The 16,020-nt window shown below is 25.6% G+C and overlaps 1 protein-coding gene across 1 annotated transcript in view; it reads left to right on the top strand.

The window, feature by feature from the left end:
• The window catches only part of LOC112600881, a 45,417-nt gene that overhangs the window by 15,041 nt on the left and 14,356 nt on the right, over window positions 1–16,020 (top strand). Inside the window, exons 3-5 of the mRNA XM_025348200.1 lie at window positions 8,822–8,963; window positions 13,006–13,108; window positions 13,204–13,413. Of these exons, the coding sequence (XP_025203985.1) occupies window positions 8,822–8,963; window positions 13,006–13,108; window positions 13,204–13,413 (455 nt within the window). The remainder of the gene's footprint in view (window positions 1–8,821; window positions 8,964–13,005; window positions 13,109–13,203; window positions 13,414–16,020) is intronic.

Here is a 16,020-nt window from a genome sequence, read left to right as displayed (position 1 = left end):
ATTCTATATGTATATATATATATTATATATAAAGATAATACTGATAATAATTATGATGATAACAATAACAATTTATCAAAATATAAAACGAAATCTAGATCATGAACGTTATGTAGAATTGCTCTGTTTTCTATCATAGTCGTATATATGTACATTGTACCTATTGTATTATAAAACTATATAAATATAAAAATGACGATTTAATGATGATACCTATTCTGTTATTATATCAAATATTCCATATTATATCTCAAACAATATCCAAAGTGGTCAACGAAAATTAATAAATATACTACAATAAAAACCAAACATAAATAGTGTTTTCCAAATTGTATGTGACAGTATAGTATCTATTTACCATTTACATTATGGGTTTTGAATTATGGTATTTTACTTACAATAATAGATAGGTAATTTAAAATGATAATAAACTGCAATTATTGAACATAATAATATTTCTTGATTATGATAGTTAACCGATTGGTTAGTTACTTCAGATACAATTATAATTTCTTATTAATTTATCTGATCTTAAAAACATTTTGGTTATATGATTATTTAAAAACCGATGATGTCAACAGATTCCTAAAACTATAGCCTATCCTTTATAATCTATATTAATCACGACTCATTTTACAAATAATAGTTTGGCTTCGGCCGTATAATATTGCATTTGCATATTATTAACTTTAAACCAACACATAATTAATCATTACATTATTATGTGATAAATTGAATTATATTTTACCTGGGAGATTACACGTTACGACAGGACCACGTTTGCTGTAGGATCGACAGAAACATTGAAATGAAAAGTTTCAAATGTATTCAAAAGGCACACGTTAGTGCGAGACAGTACCCGACACCCGTGTGACATATGTGATAAATTATTCATCACAAACAGCAATCTGATCTCCCGACGGACTCATTCAGATAAAAACCATTGTCGTGCAATTTCTGCGTAAAATAGCCAATTGACAATACACCGGAGAACGCACATCGGTGAGAAACCATAAATATGTAACATACGTCAATACGTGACAAGTCGTTTGCACAAAATAGTCATTTCAAAATGTACCGACGGATACACATATTAAACAGCGATTAAGTAGAGTAATACTAATCTGTAATACTTTGTTGTTTAATTTAAACACCTATTATGCATAATTTGATATATACGTTGTACAATTCAAAACTATTTTCAAGTAAAAGCATTTAAAAACCCATCATTGCATACATTATTATATAAAGCCGTTTCTACTATGATAATTTGAGATGCGACGTCAATCAGTGTTTTGGATTTGCAGTCTATTTACATTACGCGAATAATCAAATTAATATTTATTTCTTCAGAAATAGGTTGTTTAGATTGTAAGTATTTATATACGAGGACAACATGTATGATGTCTATGTATGAAATAAAATGCATTTGCCAATTATTACTTTTATATTTTTTTTTTTTTTTTTGATAGTAGTTACATAATTATAATATACAGATGAAGATTCTTGAATACACTTGAATACATACCTCTCAATATAAAATAATCGGCGGTATTCATTTAAAATTAATAATTATTATAAATTACAATACAAAACGTACTTAATCGGTAACGATTTAACATTATATTATATACGGTTAACTCGAGCACCGTGTCCACATTGACCTGAAAACTCGTCTTGCTTTCACGGCTTCCAATTATTGTATATTATGCCTTTTGTAATAAAAAAAGTATATAATTTAATATAATTTATTAAAATACATTTTATTATATTCCTTGCATTTCATGATAATCGCATAACTCAAATCATATTATCCTAAATAGGTCAAAAATTAACAATTGGAAATGTGATAATTTTAAATATAAAATATATTAATTGAACTAAATCGTATTTTATAACATAGATAAACACGGTATAGCATCATAAGAATCATAATTGAAACCAAAAATATTTTCTTCGATTTATTTATAAAACAACAACCATTAGAAATTTTACCAAATTATTTTTTATAGAAACGTCTTTTTTAATTTTAAAGAATATTAATCACTTGTATAGATCGTATTTCATTTGTGATAAATACTTTCAAAAACTGATATGCATATGTTCAGAGATAGCGTTTATAAATATTAAACTTTTTGAGATCGTTAAAATTTTTTGATTGAAGATACCTAAAATATATATTTTAATACATCAAATAAAATATTTTACTTAATTTATGTGAATCTAAGCAATTGACTTGATAAATCCCCTATTTTAATAGATTATACCTGATAATTATTTTGCAACATTTAATTACTTCTTTCCAAAACTAAATAACTACAACTAAGACATATTGATAATAATAAAAAATAATAACCACTTCATAATTAAATTTGTATTCACTAAATTTTTATCATATATCAAAAATGTTATTATTATATTTGTTCATTCATTATAATATTCATAATTCCATATAATACGTATTATATAATCACTTAAATTATTAAACTCTATAATTTTGCTAAAAATTAAATAGACTTAAAACTATACTATAGTTATAGTATCATTATTAAATATATGATTATCTAAATTAAAAATTAAACTGAAAAGTCCTTGACCAAATTGTTATTTGAATTAGTTTTCAACCATATAAACACTTTCTTGTATGTGATAATAAATATTAAACTGTAGTTGATTATTATTTTTTATTTCATCCACACATTCTCTGTTTACAAAATAATACTTGTTTATTTTTGGTCTATTAAATTATGTGTTAAATAAAATACATTTAGCATTACATTGAGAAATGTCTAGATAAAAATGTTTAAATTAACTGAAACATTTTGAATTATAAAATTAAAAAAAAAAAAAAAAGTTAATTTGTATATGACAAATTTATATCATTATGTATAAAATATCTACAACAAATACTAGTTTCATCGCACAATTATTCACACATTGTATTAAAATAACATTGTGACTAAAAAAAATATATTAAGCTAAAGATAAATTGTTATCAACATGTTTGTAAATCGTTTATTTTTAATACTTTTAAAATACTCAAGATGGCAGATTTTTTAAAAATAAAAATAATTAATCATTGAAAAATTTGATTTTTAAAGAACACTAAATAAATTAAACTATACTTGGTAGTTATTTTTTTAAATAAGTAGGTGTATATATAATATATTAAAAATATGAGCAGACATTTTTTTTTAAATTTAATTAGCATTGATTTTTAAACAACTTCAGTCTTTATGTGTATAATTATTTCGTATATACGTATTATATAAAGTAATATATTTGTTATAAGCATTATAAAGACAGTTTTGCATCCAAAACTGAATAAATAAAATCTTATCCTTTAGATAATACAATATAATATTATTTTCTGTAAGTATATGTTATTTACATGTTATTACACATAATCATTATTGTATATAGTAAATGTGCGTCGGTCAACTTTCTCTGTCACTATTGTCCAAAAAAATGTCTTGATAGTTGGACTGAGTTTTTAATTAACAGAATTAAAAAAAAAAAGTGTTTATTATTATTATTGTTCTAAATGGTTAAAACGAGTAGGTGTAATATTTTTAGTTACCAGAACATTCATTGAGATAAATAATATGCAATGTGATAAATTAAAAAACACCACTGTAAACATAACTAAAAATAAATTAATTACGGCTTGGCACTTTCTAATCAACGAGATACCTAAATATTAATGTTAATGAATGCGTAAGATATTATTTATCTTTGGCCAGTGCGGCCGATGGCGGTCGCCAGTGATTGCAAGTTCAAGTCCCAATTACTAAGGATATGATATATAATAATATACATAATGCATTTTCAACTTTTAGTTAACGATATGAACTTAATATATTATTTAACATTTAGTTATATAAACCTATACAATTTAATATTATGTGCAGCATCACATATATACTGAACGATTTAATAGAATCTTGTTTATGTCTGTTTAATAGTATTGCATTATACGCAGTGAAAAGGCAGAATATAAATAAAAATATGTACTTATATACAATACGTGTATACATAATTAAAACGGTATCGGTTTTATCTCATCAGTGTTAATACATATTAAATATATCATATATGTATTTTCAATCAAGTTTATTGACGATAACATATTAATAAGGATAGGTATAAATATTGGATTTATTGAAATTTCGTAGCTTATACCCATTCTTTAATATATGAAAATAATACTTATTATATATCTAATAGTAATAGGTACATATATTTGTGTTTTATTTTTTTCCACTTGCACGTTTCATCATTCGCTTAAATCAACTAGTCTATTCGTATGACATTAAAAGAACGTAATAATTTTAATACCATATTGTTTTATTTTTACAAAAACAACAATTAGTTACTTACTATACAGGTTTTTTCCGTCGATTTCGTAAACCATAGGTAAATATACAGAAATTACATCAAACCACAAATGTATTATATTATATTATATGATATTGTGATTAATCTATTTTTCAAATGGAGTAAACAAAGAAAAATAAGTAAAATAACCGCATTATACGGTATACAGAGTTCAAAAAATCATAAATTGAAAGCGAGAGTGTAATTTAAAATTTTCAGTCAATTGATGATGTTAACGATTATAATTCAAAGATCAAAATGGACAGCTACATGTAAGGTGGCTATATTGTCATACATTGTATTATACAATTCAAAAAGGAGATCAAAAGTCAGTACGATAGAAAAATTAGAAAATGAAACTATTTGTTCTTTGTTATTCTGTTTATGGCGAATTGAGATTGATTTCATTTCAGCATTACACTTGACAAATTCAAAGACAATAATATGCTTTCGATCTATATTTACCGCAATGTGACGTCTTGCAGTTGGTTACCCGCGGTGTCTCAAACTCGGTCAATCCAACATCGTGAGATTGAAAATACACATCCCATATCATAAATTATACCACGCTCCTAGGGACAAATTTATTTTAATTTATAAAAAACGAAACACTAGTAAAACGGTAATAAAAAGTACCTAATATAGGTAATATGTTACTCAAAGTCCATTATGCACCAATTTCGAAAGCACTAGTTGAGCTAGCAATATGGACTTAACATTTTTATCATTTTAAACGCAATTTTATAGTAATTAGAACACAAATATTCGCATATATTTATAATTTATATAATATTTTAAAATTTCGAAATCAAAACACAAATGGTAAGATTGCTTTGATTGTCGCTAAATAAAATCTCGAACTTAACTTTGATATTCGGACTTATAAAAATTACAAAATATTTACAACAAGTTTAAAATTATTATTTAATCAATAGACATTTTAGACTTAAATGAATACTACATAATATATCATTTTAAGAATTTGTATGCGCATATAATTAATAAAATATAGTAGTTTGAAATGTATGTCATTATTAAAATAATAATAGAACATGAAATATAACGTAATTAGAAATAACTGCCATAATATTTACTTTCCACGTTGACCTTAACATAAATCAATAAACATACTTTTAAATTATTTGTTTTACGGCTACCATCAGAGCAATCGAATAAAGTTATATAGGTTTTACAATATTACGTGTAGTTTTTCTTCGTTGGAAAACATTTTACAAGGCTGTTAAAGTAAATATATACTGAATATTATTATCAAACACGTTTATTTTGATAACACTTTTTTAATATTTTTGAATTGTTTATCATTAGTTTATAATTAAAAATAATAACAACAAATTAATTTCTGGTAATAAGCTAAGTTAAATGAGGCAAACATTCAAGGCCTAATTATTATTAAAAATGTACATCCATTCCGATTTTTATACTTAAAATTATCTTTTAAATTTGAAAAGTAAAAATATGCTAATAGGCTACGATCATTATATATTATTCTCATACAATCACATACAAATTAGGGAAATGTACAAACAGAACACTATTATATATACTTATATTGTATTCCATAATTTTTATAAATATTCAGAAAGTAATAATTATAGAGTTCAGGTTTATAAATTATAATTTGAAGTAAGTAATCTTTACCCATAGATAGGAAACATTTTATGTAAAATTGAAGGTTTTTATATAAAAAGCACTTAGTAAACTTGTTTTCTTTTTTTTTTTTTTTTAATCGTGATTATGATTAAAGTCATGTGAATTAGATGTGCTTAAATAAATAATTGACAAATTTTTATTAGATTAGTCGTATACAATTTTCTATTGTATAATTTTTTTTTTTTTTGTATGTTTGGTATCTAAAAAAGTTTCAAAAATCATATCATTTATAAATATAACTATCTTATATTACAATACGCTATCTTTTTATTTAATTAACAATGATGAATAGCAATCAATGCTAAATGTGAAAACTGGATAACAGTGATAGCATTTTTAAAAGGATTCAGCTATTATTTAATAATATTCTACACGATAAATTAAAACCTGTGACAAATTCTGTCTTTTTTTTTTTCAATTGGCATATTTATTTAAAATGCACCTTATTTAATCAAAATTATAATATACTAATCGTGGATTTAATATATATGATTAAATGATAAATTACAATTAATTAAATATATTTTTTTCTAATCTTAAAAATTAAAATAAAACTTAATTTAATTTTAATTGCATATTATGTCATCATCACGTTATATTATCGTTTAATTTAATTTTTATAACCATTAACTTATTGATTTCTTGCGAAATTTGGTAAACTTTAAAACATACGCGACAAGACTTGTCCAATAAAAATTTCTTCACAAAAATATAATTTAAATATTAATGAGAATAAATTTACTTCTCGTTCGAATGTTCGCAGTCACGATCATATTTTATGCTTTCATATAGGAAAACATTTTATTAATATTTTATCGGTGATTTATCTTTAATTAACATTTATTCGTGGATAAATAATATCTGAAGAATATTTTGACTGATAATTAATCCAAATTCTCCATTTGATCACACACCGAATTTTTGACAAGTATCCTCGCCTTCACTTGAGTGATTTGAGGACGACCACGGTTTTGTTCCATGACTTCACACGGACCGTGATCGTCAAGTATGTCTAGCAACATTTCAATTGTCATGATCAAAAATAATTCACGTCGATGGCGTTTCTTAAAAACTTCGTAGTAATACTGCAGAACAATCTATTCGTAAATATTACATTTTTCAACCATTCTATTACAGAAAACCACAGTGTAAGAGAACTAAAAGGTACAAAAACTTTTTTTTTGAAAATTCAATTTTATATATGATATAATATATTATATTATATATTATATATATAATATTATGCATGCACATTATATGTTTGATTATCAATGTTCTATAATTAATTTTCATAAACAATCATTTAAATTCATTATTATTTAAAAAGTTATTCAGAATTAATAGATTTTAAATCAATACACGATTTTCAAATTTTTTATTTAATAATGATCTAAGTAGCGTCGTTTAATACTTAATTGTTAAAACCAAAAAATTATATTTATATTATTATAAAATCAATTTTCCATTCAATAATAATAAAATTATTTTTATTTTAATATCACGTCATTTATTGGTTTAGACAATTTACTCATAACCTATGTTGTAAGAAAATTAAGAGGTAGGCGACTTAATTAATTATATTTAGTATTTCTACACTTTACTATTGGCGTATAGTATAAAATATGTAAAATCATTATCTATTTAAAAGAAAAACCAATGTTCATTATTTATTATTTAGAGGTTAGTTACAGTAAAAACATAAATTTCAGAAAAAAAAAATGTCTAAGTTTAAAAAATATATTAACAACCAAAAAGTTCCATACTCTATAAAATATTTTTATTTTACGTTCAAATTTTTTATATCAAAGTTTGATCTTTTTATACAAACATTTGCTTAAAATAAATAACAAATTTCATGACTTGACGTAGAACAGATTAATGAATTAATTAATTTTTAAACTTGAAAATCAGAAACAACCATTTGTTATGAAAAAAGATAATATTACAGTTTGAAATTTAAAGTCACTCTGCCGAACGAAAAGTCTAAAAATATGTGCACAACATATTATCATGAGGTTAAGAATACCTAAATGTTGCACTCACATCATAATATACAAATCACGATTGGTGTACGAGGACGTTCGTTCGTCAAAGTTTCGGTGACCTATAAAAACGCGTACGGCGTATAACAATACATTTAAAGTAATTCCTATTCCGCGGTCAAATATTATATTATAATTCGATATACTCGATGAGAGTATAATATCATATACATCGCGCCCGTGATATATTGACCGTGAAAAACATAATCCGGACCAAGACATGTATATCTAAGTATAAAGAGGTAGTAATATACATACACTCGTATGTATATGACATGTATAATATAATATAAATTATTACTATTATTATTGTTACTTTTCGGTTACTGACAATCGTGGGTGTTGCTGGTGGTGGTCTTGGTAAAACGGAGAGGGGAAACGTGGCTTATAAATCGTTAAACCATCGAGCCGTATACTATAATAGTATAATGCGCATTATAATAATATACTATACAGGCAACCTATAGGCGTTCAATGTATTATACTGACCGTCTGGTCATCGTTTGTGTAATATCGATTTCACGGATGCGCGCAACCCGCTGCAGTCGATGACGCGCGGACGATATAATACGTTCAATGAATCGTGCTTGACGATAATATTATAAACGACGGCGGAGAGAATATTTATTATATTATGATGATATACAAATCGCGTGTGATCGAAACGTTAGCGATGGGCGACTTGTCAGACTTGATGATTAATTCGTTTTTGTCATTTTTTTTTGTTACAGTAAACGGGCAGGCGAAGAACGCTGGTACGAGATGGGCGAACGCCGAGCTGGAAGCGGCCGACGAGGCATCGGACGTACAGATCTACAAATCCGTTGTGCAGTCAATGGAAGAATGGAAACAGCGGAAGAACTCGTCGAAAAGGTGCTAAAAAAAACTCCTCTTGCTAGCTGAGAGTATTCTAATAATATTATATGCGTTCGCTGTCCGGATCACCGAAACTCGGTCAAATTAACTCTTGTTTAATTTCAAAAACCGAGAAAGTCGTAAATTAATAGTAATGATAATAATAATAGTTTACGAATGAGCTGATATTGATGTACTAAAACGATGCGTGATAAAACTTGGCTGCAGGTGCCTCTACCTATATAATTCTGCTGCAGTTGTGAATTATTATGACGAGAACGTTATTAAATACGACAGTTGTAACGGTCATAATATTATATACACTACTCATATTATATTATTACATTGTATCGTATATATATATTATTTTCTAGTACATGGTGTATCATCTATATTGTTCTGATTGGATGCCGAACTGAGTTAAAAACATTAAATACTCGATTTAAAGGGGATACCGTGTCCTGAAAATGTAATAGCTTAACGCAGCTTATAACTGTAAATCGTTTATGACGCTTAGATTTCAGTACCATATAATATAACCCACTGAAAATAATTTTATAATCTATACGGTTTCGTAGAATTACCGATCATAAGGTCTGGAAAACAAATCGAATCCTTTGTAGTGTACAAAATACCATAAATGTAATATTTGATAATTTGTGATAATATTTTCTATAATTCATTTGATGTTATTAATTAGAACAATGTTTGAATGTTATTTAAATCTAACATCTGTGGTTTAGTTTTTGTCTGAATGCTTCTACTATAGATATAGTAATAATAAGTTGAAAATTTAATATAATAATAAAGCGTGAAATATATACGTAAGTGGAAATAAAAGTATGTACCGGAACAAACAACTTTATGCAGAAACTATAATTGTTAAAAATATATAGGTACACATGTATATTTTGAATAAGTGTTTATAAATAATTGAATGGAAAAGTATAGAAGTAATTTTTTTTTAAAACATATAGATAATGATATAAAAAAAAATAATTATTTGAAAACCTAGCAAGTCTGATTATAGGTACTTACATATTGTGTCGTCATATTCTATAATATTGATCGAACCCGAACATTTAAAATCATAATTAATAAAATAAATAAATATATTATATTACACATATTAGGTACTATATAGGTACTTCAATATATATTAATTAAATGATACGTGACTACTGACTAGGTAGGTTTTAGAATAAGATCCATAAGAATCGCACGCATATAGATACGCCCATCGCCGTCAGTCGAAACACATTAATTGAAAACGTATTCAGACAGAGGTCCGACCTCCTAATAATAGAATTCACCGTTGGGGCTGGGAATGCGTCTACGAGTATATGGTGTAAATACGAAAGAACGTGCATACACCTGCATCTCCATAGTCTCGACATTGTGAGATATGTCAAAAATACTGTACTCGGAATCATAAATGTACCGTTACGGCGTTAAATCAATCTATCATCATACGATGATGGGCGTGAACAGACGTTTTATTATTTTAAGAGGGTGTATTTTACGTTTGTTGCAATGAGACTCCGATTCTAAACCCAAAGATTTAAGAAGTTCTAAACGCACGTGAATTAAATTTATATTATTTTATTTAAAACCCTTTGTCGACCGACGGTACTTCTGAGTGAGTACCACAGGACAAATAAATATATATTAAATAATATAATTCGGTTATCTTTATTGTGACCCGTTGGTACGCACAAGTACCTCTTTAGCTACAAGAAAAAAATAAAACTATGGTCCAAATTTAGAAATATACCGTGTAAATAGTTGTCAAAGTAAACAATGTACACTAACATTCTTAGAATTAAACATGCGAACATTAGACTGGTTTTTAAATACGTACAAAAGCTATTTTTTAGCATTCTTATCCGCTAGAATTGTTTGTAATTATGTCTAGATTATAAATATTGTAATTGTTTATATCTCAATATATTAAAAGAATGGAAAATATCTGATTATATGCAATGGACTCAAAAGTACCGTCGGGCCGTTCTGATTAGCTATTTCACGTTAGTCATTGGTTGTCCTGTCGACAATATCATGTATATCTAGATTCTATCATTTTTAGAATTAAAAATAAAATAGTAATCATATGTATAAGGTTTTAAATATTTGTTATTATATTAAATGCATATACATATTTTGGGAAATTTGTATTATTTAGAACCCAACATAATATTACAATTTTAAAAATTATCTTTGCAAAAATAATTTTTTGATTTGTATAGATTGTATGTAAAAAAATAAAGTGCTAAATGACCAACGGTACATTTTAGTACAAGGGTCAAAACGTTAAACTGACCAACGGTACTTTTAAGTACCAAGTACTTAACTCAAATTTGGGCTAAAAAATTTTTTTTTAAAGGTGCACTTATTTATCAATAGGTCAATTATTATATTTGTATGCAAAAAAAAATGGAAAAATAATTGTAATTCTAAGTTTGGTCAACAAAGGGTTAAAACTATTGCTTATAAAATTTATTTTTTTGAATAAATACTAAACAAACGCTTTTGGTGCAATGAAAAATCAAGTAAAAATTTTAATGGTGATTTTGGAATAATTCAAAAATCGATAATATGTGTCATGCTCGTCATATAACGGTACACACATCTTAAACAGGTTAGGTTATCCTAAATAATGTTATGATAATTAACAATCTTTAGACAGTTTAAACAGATAATTTGTAATCCTTCAACCAATTTCGGGATTTTGTACTTAAAAAGAATAATAACCTTTTACATGTTTGATTAGTATAAGAGGTGAAATAAAAAACTATAATTAAAAATTTAAACTATTTCTATTGTTTTACTTCCCAAAATAAGTTTTTATTGCAAAATTTTACCTAATAATTTTTTGTTTATTAAAATTATTATTAATTTTTAGTTTTATAACACAAATATATAATATTATTATGAGTGATGTGGAGTTTTTTTTTTTTTGCGATTGTTTAGTTTGATAAAAATATGATAATTATACAATGTTACTTTAAACTTTAGTAAATTACAATAATAATCCAAAAAGGAATATTATTATTAAATTCTTTAATTTAAAATTTTTTGTTGTACATTATTTATATTTTATATTTATTTAGTGTTGACATTTATTGTTATGTTCAATCATTTAAAACTATAAACATGTTATTCAATAATAAGTAATAACTAATGAGTACCGTCAAAGATATACTAATAGACATATTTAATTATCAAATAAACCTTCACATAATCGATTTGGTTCAAATTATATTAAATCGCATAAACTTTCTAAACATTATTTTTTTATATATATATTTATCAAATATTTTTTAATTAGGCAGAAAAATAATTCAAATAAAATAAACGGTTTATTAATAAATATATTATTCTAAGTTGAACGTTATATGATGTTACAAAAAATGACACCGTTTTGCATGCTTTGTTTGCTTAATAATTGTAAAATATTTACATATTTTAATAACGTAATTGAGCTCGTCAACTAATTTAATTAAGTAAATAAATAAATAAATTAACAAATATTATAAATTAATTAATGAAATTTAAATACAATGCAATTGTAATTTAACCACCGCCTAATAACCATGCATTTTATTCTCCAAAATTAAATTAAAAAAATAGTGGCAAAAAAACAAGGAAATCAAAAAGTACATTATTTCCTACTTATTTTTAATATAATTATATAATTTTAAGTGTGAGACTTAGAAACGTAAATTTACTTTACAAACAACATTTATTATATAACTCTCACATCCTGAAATCATCTAATATTTTTCAAACTAAATATGCATAATTTATATAATACACCCGTGTACTTACATAATATAAATACGACTTATTAGTATTCAAGAACAAGCATCTTAATCTACAAATTAAAATTTATATTTAATCAGAATTCAAAGTAAAAAAAATGTTTCAATATATAGTTATCATATTAAATCTATTCACCCTTATTTACTAAAAGTTTCAATTTAAATATTTTATAAATTGGTTAATCAAACTAACACAAATAAGTAGATATTATTTTAATTTTAATCGTTTTTATTGACAGACAAAAAAGAGCAGAAACTAATGCCTGCTATCCGGAAGTAGGTTGCTTCGACACTTCCGGCCCTTATGGTTACATCGGAATGGTACCAAATCGTCCAGACGAGGTATTATTATGTTAATGTAGTATTGAAGTATTACTCGATTTTTTGGAAATTTGTAAATAATATACTGATCAATTTTCGTTACGTATTTTTTTCAGGTTAACACGAGATTTTTATTATATAGCTCGAGGAGAAGCCGACGGGACACACCGCTATTAGACGTGGCGTTTACAAATATGACATCCATATGGCATTGGGCTGGCAAAGCTTTCAACGTATCTGCGCCCACTAAAGTCATAGTGCACGGATTTGGGAGCTCCTGTTCCAACGTGTGGGTATACGAAATGAGATCGGCGTTAATGGATGTGGTGAGTACAGAGTACATAATAGACCATCATTGACGGTGGACAGTTTTTCTAGTATTTACTATTTACAACAATAAATATATATATGTTTTCGTTCAATAATATAATACTCGTTAAACTTACCTTAGAAATTTATTTGATATTTTGAATGAATCGATTTGTGTACATGCAGTCTATACAATCGGTGTAATATTTTTGTAGGAATACGTCACGCGTGAGTGTATTGATGTTATATATATAGTATAGCGTGTTATATTTGGCTTACATATTTTTATAACGGAAAATAACTTTTATTTTATAAATACTAGATGCCTAGATATAATACAGATTGGATAGTTGTTTTATTCATTTTTTTTAATAGTACACCCATTGACGGGATGAAATCGCGTGAAAGGAAACGATGGTTCAATTCGATATATTATTGCGCCTTTTATTATAGAAATAAGAAAGATTACACTATTCGTTATTCGAAAATAAAACGAATACCAATATTGTTACTTGATTTCTTGTAAAAATTAATTTATAGAAACTAAATTGAACGAAGTGAAATTAAATATAATATCAAAAATATTGATTACAAACGGAAAATGTACATTTTTAATACGCAACCTATAAACAGCAATATAATATTTATTAGTATGTATAAAATACATTATATGAACGAACTAAATATCGTTAGAGTTCTTAAAAAAAAATGAATTTCGTTCATACTAACGCTCAAAAAATAGTTGATAATTTATTGGCATGTAAAAAGGAGTGACGTTCACATTTCATTAGCAAAATATAAACACAAACGCCGTGAACGTGTTCTTTCCAAACACTCCACGCGCGTATATGGTATATATTATATAGGTGTGAAAGTAATTAACAAACGACATAGAGTGGATTTGTGAATGTAACTCGATTTTTTCTAAAGACGTCGTGTGAAATATATATTGATATGATGAATAATAATTTTAGAATAAAATCTAATCGTCGAATCATCCATAGCTTCATCGTGTTTTGTATAGTTGTATAAAGGATGATTCGTCAAACATGCTCATCTATATTTTATCTTTTATTATAATTTATTCACGTTCTATTTTTTAGAAATTTTCAAATATTCTTGAAAACCATATTTTTAAATGACAGATTTATTTTATTACTTGAGGAATATCATATCTTCTGCAGTAGTTATTCAAACTTCTAATTTAAAATTAAACAAGTTTTTTTACTGGAACTGATATTAGTTAGAAGATAATTTTTCTGAGAAAGTTGGCATAAAAAATTTGAACAAGTAGTATTTGAGTTATTTTAACTTTGTGTACTCAATATAATAGATCTAACATTACATCTATTTTTTATTTCAGTAAGACAATTTTTAAGAACTATTGTTCTTGGTATAAAAATTTTAGTACATGAAAAACTACATCTTCTTTGAATTCGAAATTAGGTTGGTACATCAATATTTTTTAATCAAAAATCTCAAGAATTTAAAACTATATTTTTAGGTATACTTAAAAATGAAAATAAAATCAAATATGTGTGACTGAATTATTCAGAAAGAAATGGTTAACATATTTGGTGAATCATACGTATATTATTAAATGTAGACTCATACGTGAAATACTAGATATTATATGATTACTTTCATATATAGTTTTTTCGAGATATTAGGTGCATCTTGAACATATTATAAACAAGAGTACGTTCATCGCCAGATTAATATTACGAATTAGTAGTTGCGCAGTGCGAACACAAATCTAAAACGGTCATAGTTCCAACACTACGATGGCGCGCCGCTATCAAAAATCGCATAAGCACTGTACGTTTCCAAAAAAAAAAATCACACGTGTGTACTATGCAAAAACGACCATAGATCGTTGATCAATCGAATATCGTAAAATGTATAAATGTTGAAGTACAATTATCAATTTTTACTTTCTTCTCCGTAAATATAAATATTGATTAAAATATTTTTTAGTGAGAATTTTTTTATTTTTATAATTACTTAAAGAAACAAAAAAAAAAAAAAATAAAAGAGGTGATAAAAGAATTTGACAAAATATTTACAAGCTCAGAGTACAGTTTTTAAAAGACCATCATTCACTATGACCATTTAAATAATGAATTACGTTAACTATTTTCCAAGACACTATTTTCAATTGACGTAAATTATATTGAATATAATTATTAATTATATCGTTAAAATTTAAAATTTAAAAAAATAACGATACTAATAATGCACTTAATGGAGATAAATAAGAAATAAATTAAATAAATAAATAATGTAATAACGGCCATAAATAAAATGCTTTACCGACATTGAAATGAGAGTAATGACTAACTATCGAACACAATAACGTTCACCGTTCGATGTACCATGCAAATAGTAATAACAATAATTACGACATTCAATGGTCGTCGCATCGCGTATTCAATATTGGTAAAGGAAAAAAACCGTTCGAAATTATATTATTATCATTTATCTCTATAATAATAATAATTATATTATTATTATAATTTATCATCGTCGTTGTCATTTCGATTGCGGTCTGAGCACGTGAGCAATGATTACTGAAGCGTTGCATTCGCATGATGACAACGATAGTAATTATTATGTTCGATAAT

This window comes from Melanaphis sacchari, unplaced genomic scaffold (genome assembly GCF_002803265.2).
Source record: "Melanaphis sacchari strain LSU unplaced genomic scaffold, SCAv2.0 Contig73_pilon_pilon, whole genome shotgun sequence".
Classification (NCBI taxonomy): Eukaryota; Metazoa; Arthropoda; class Insecta; order Hemiptera; family Aphididae; genus Melanaphis; species Melanaphis sacchari.
This window is presented reverse-complemented; position numbering and strand designations above follow the sequence as displayed.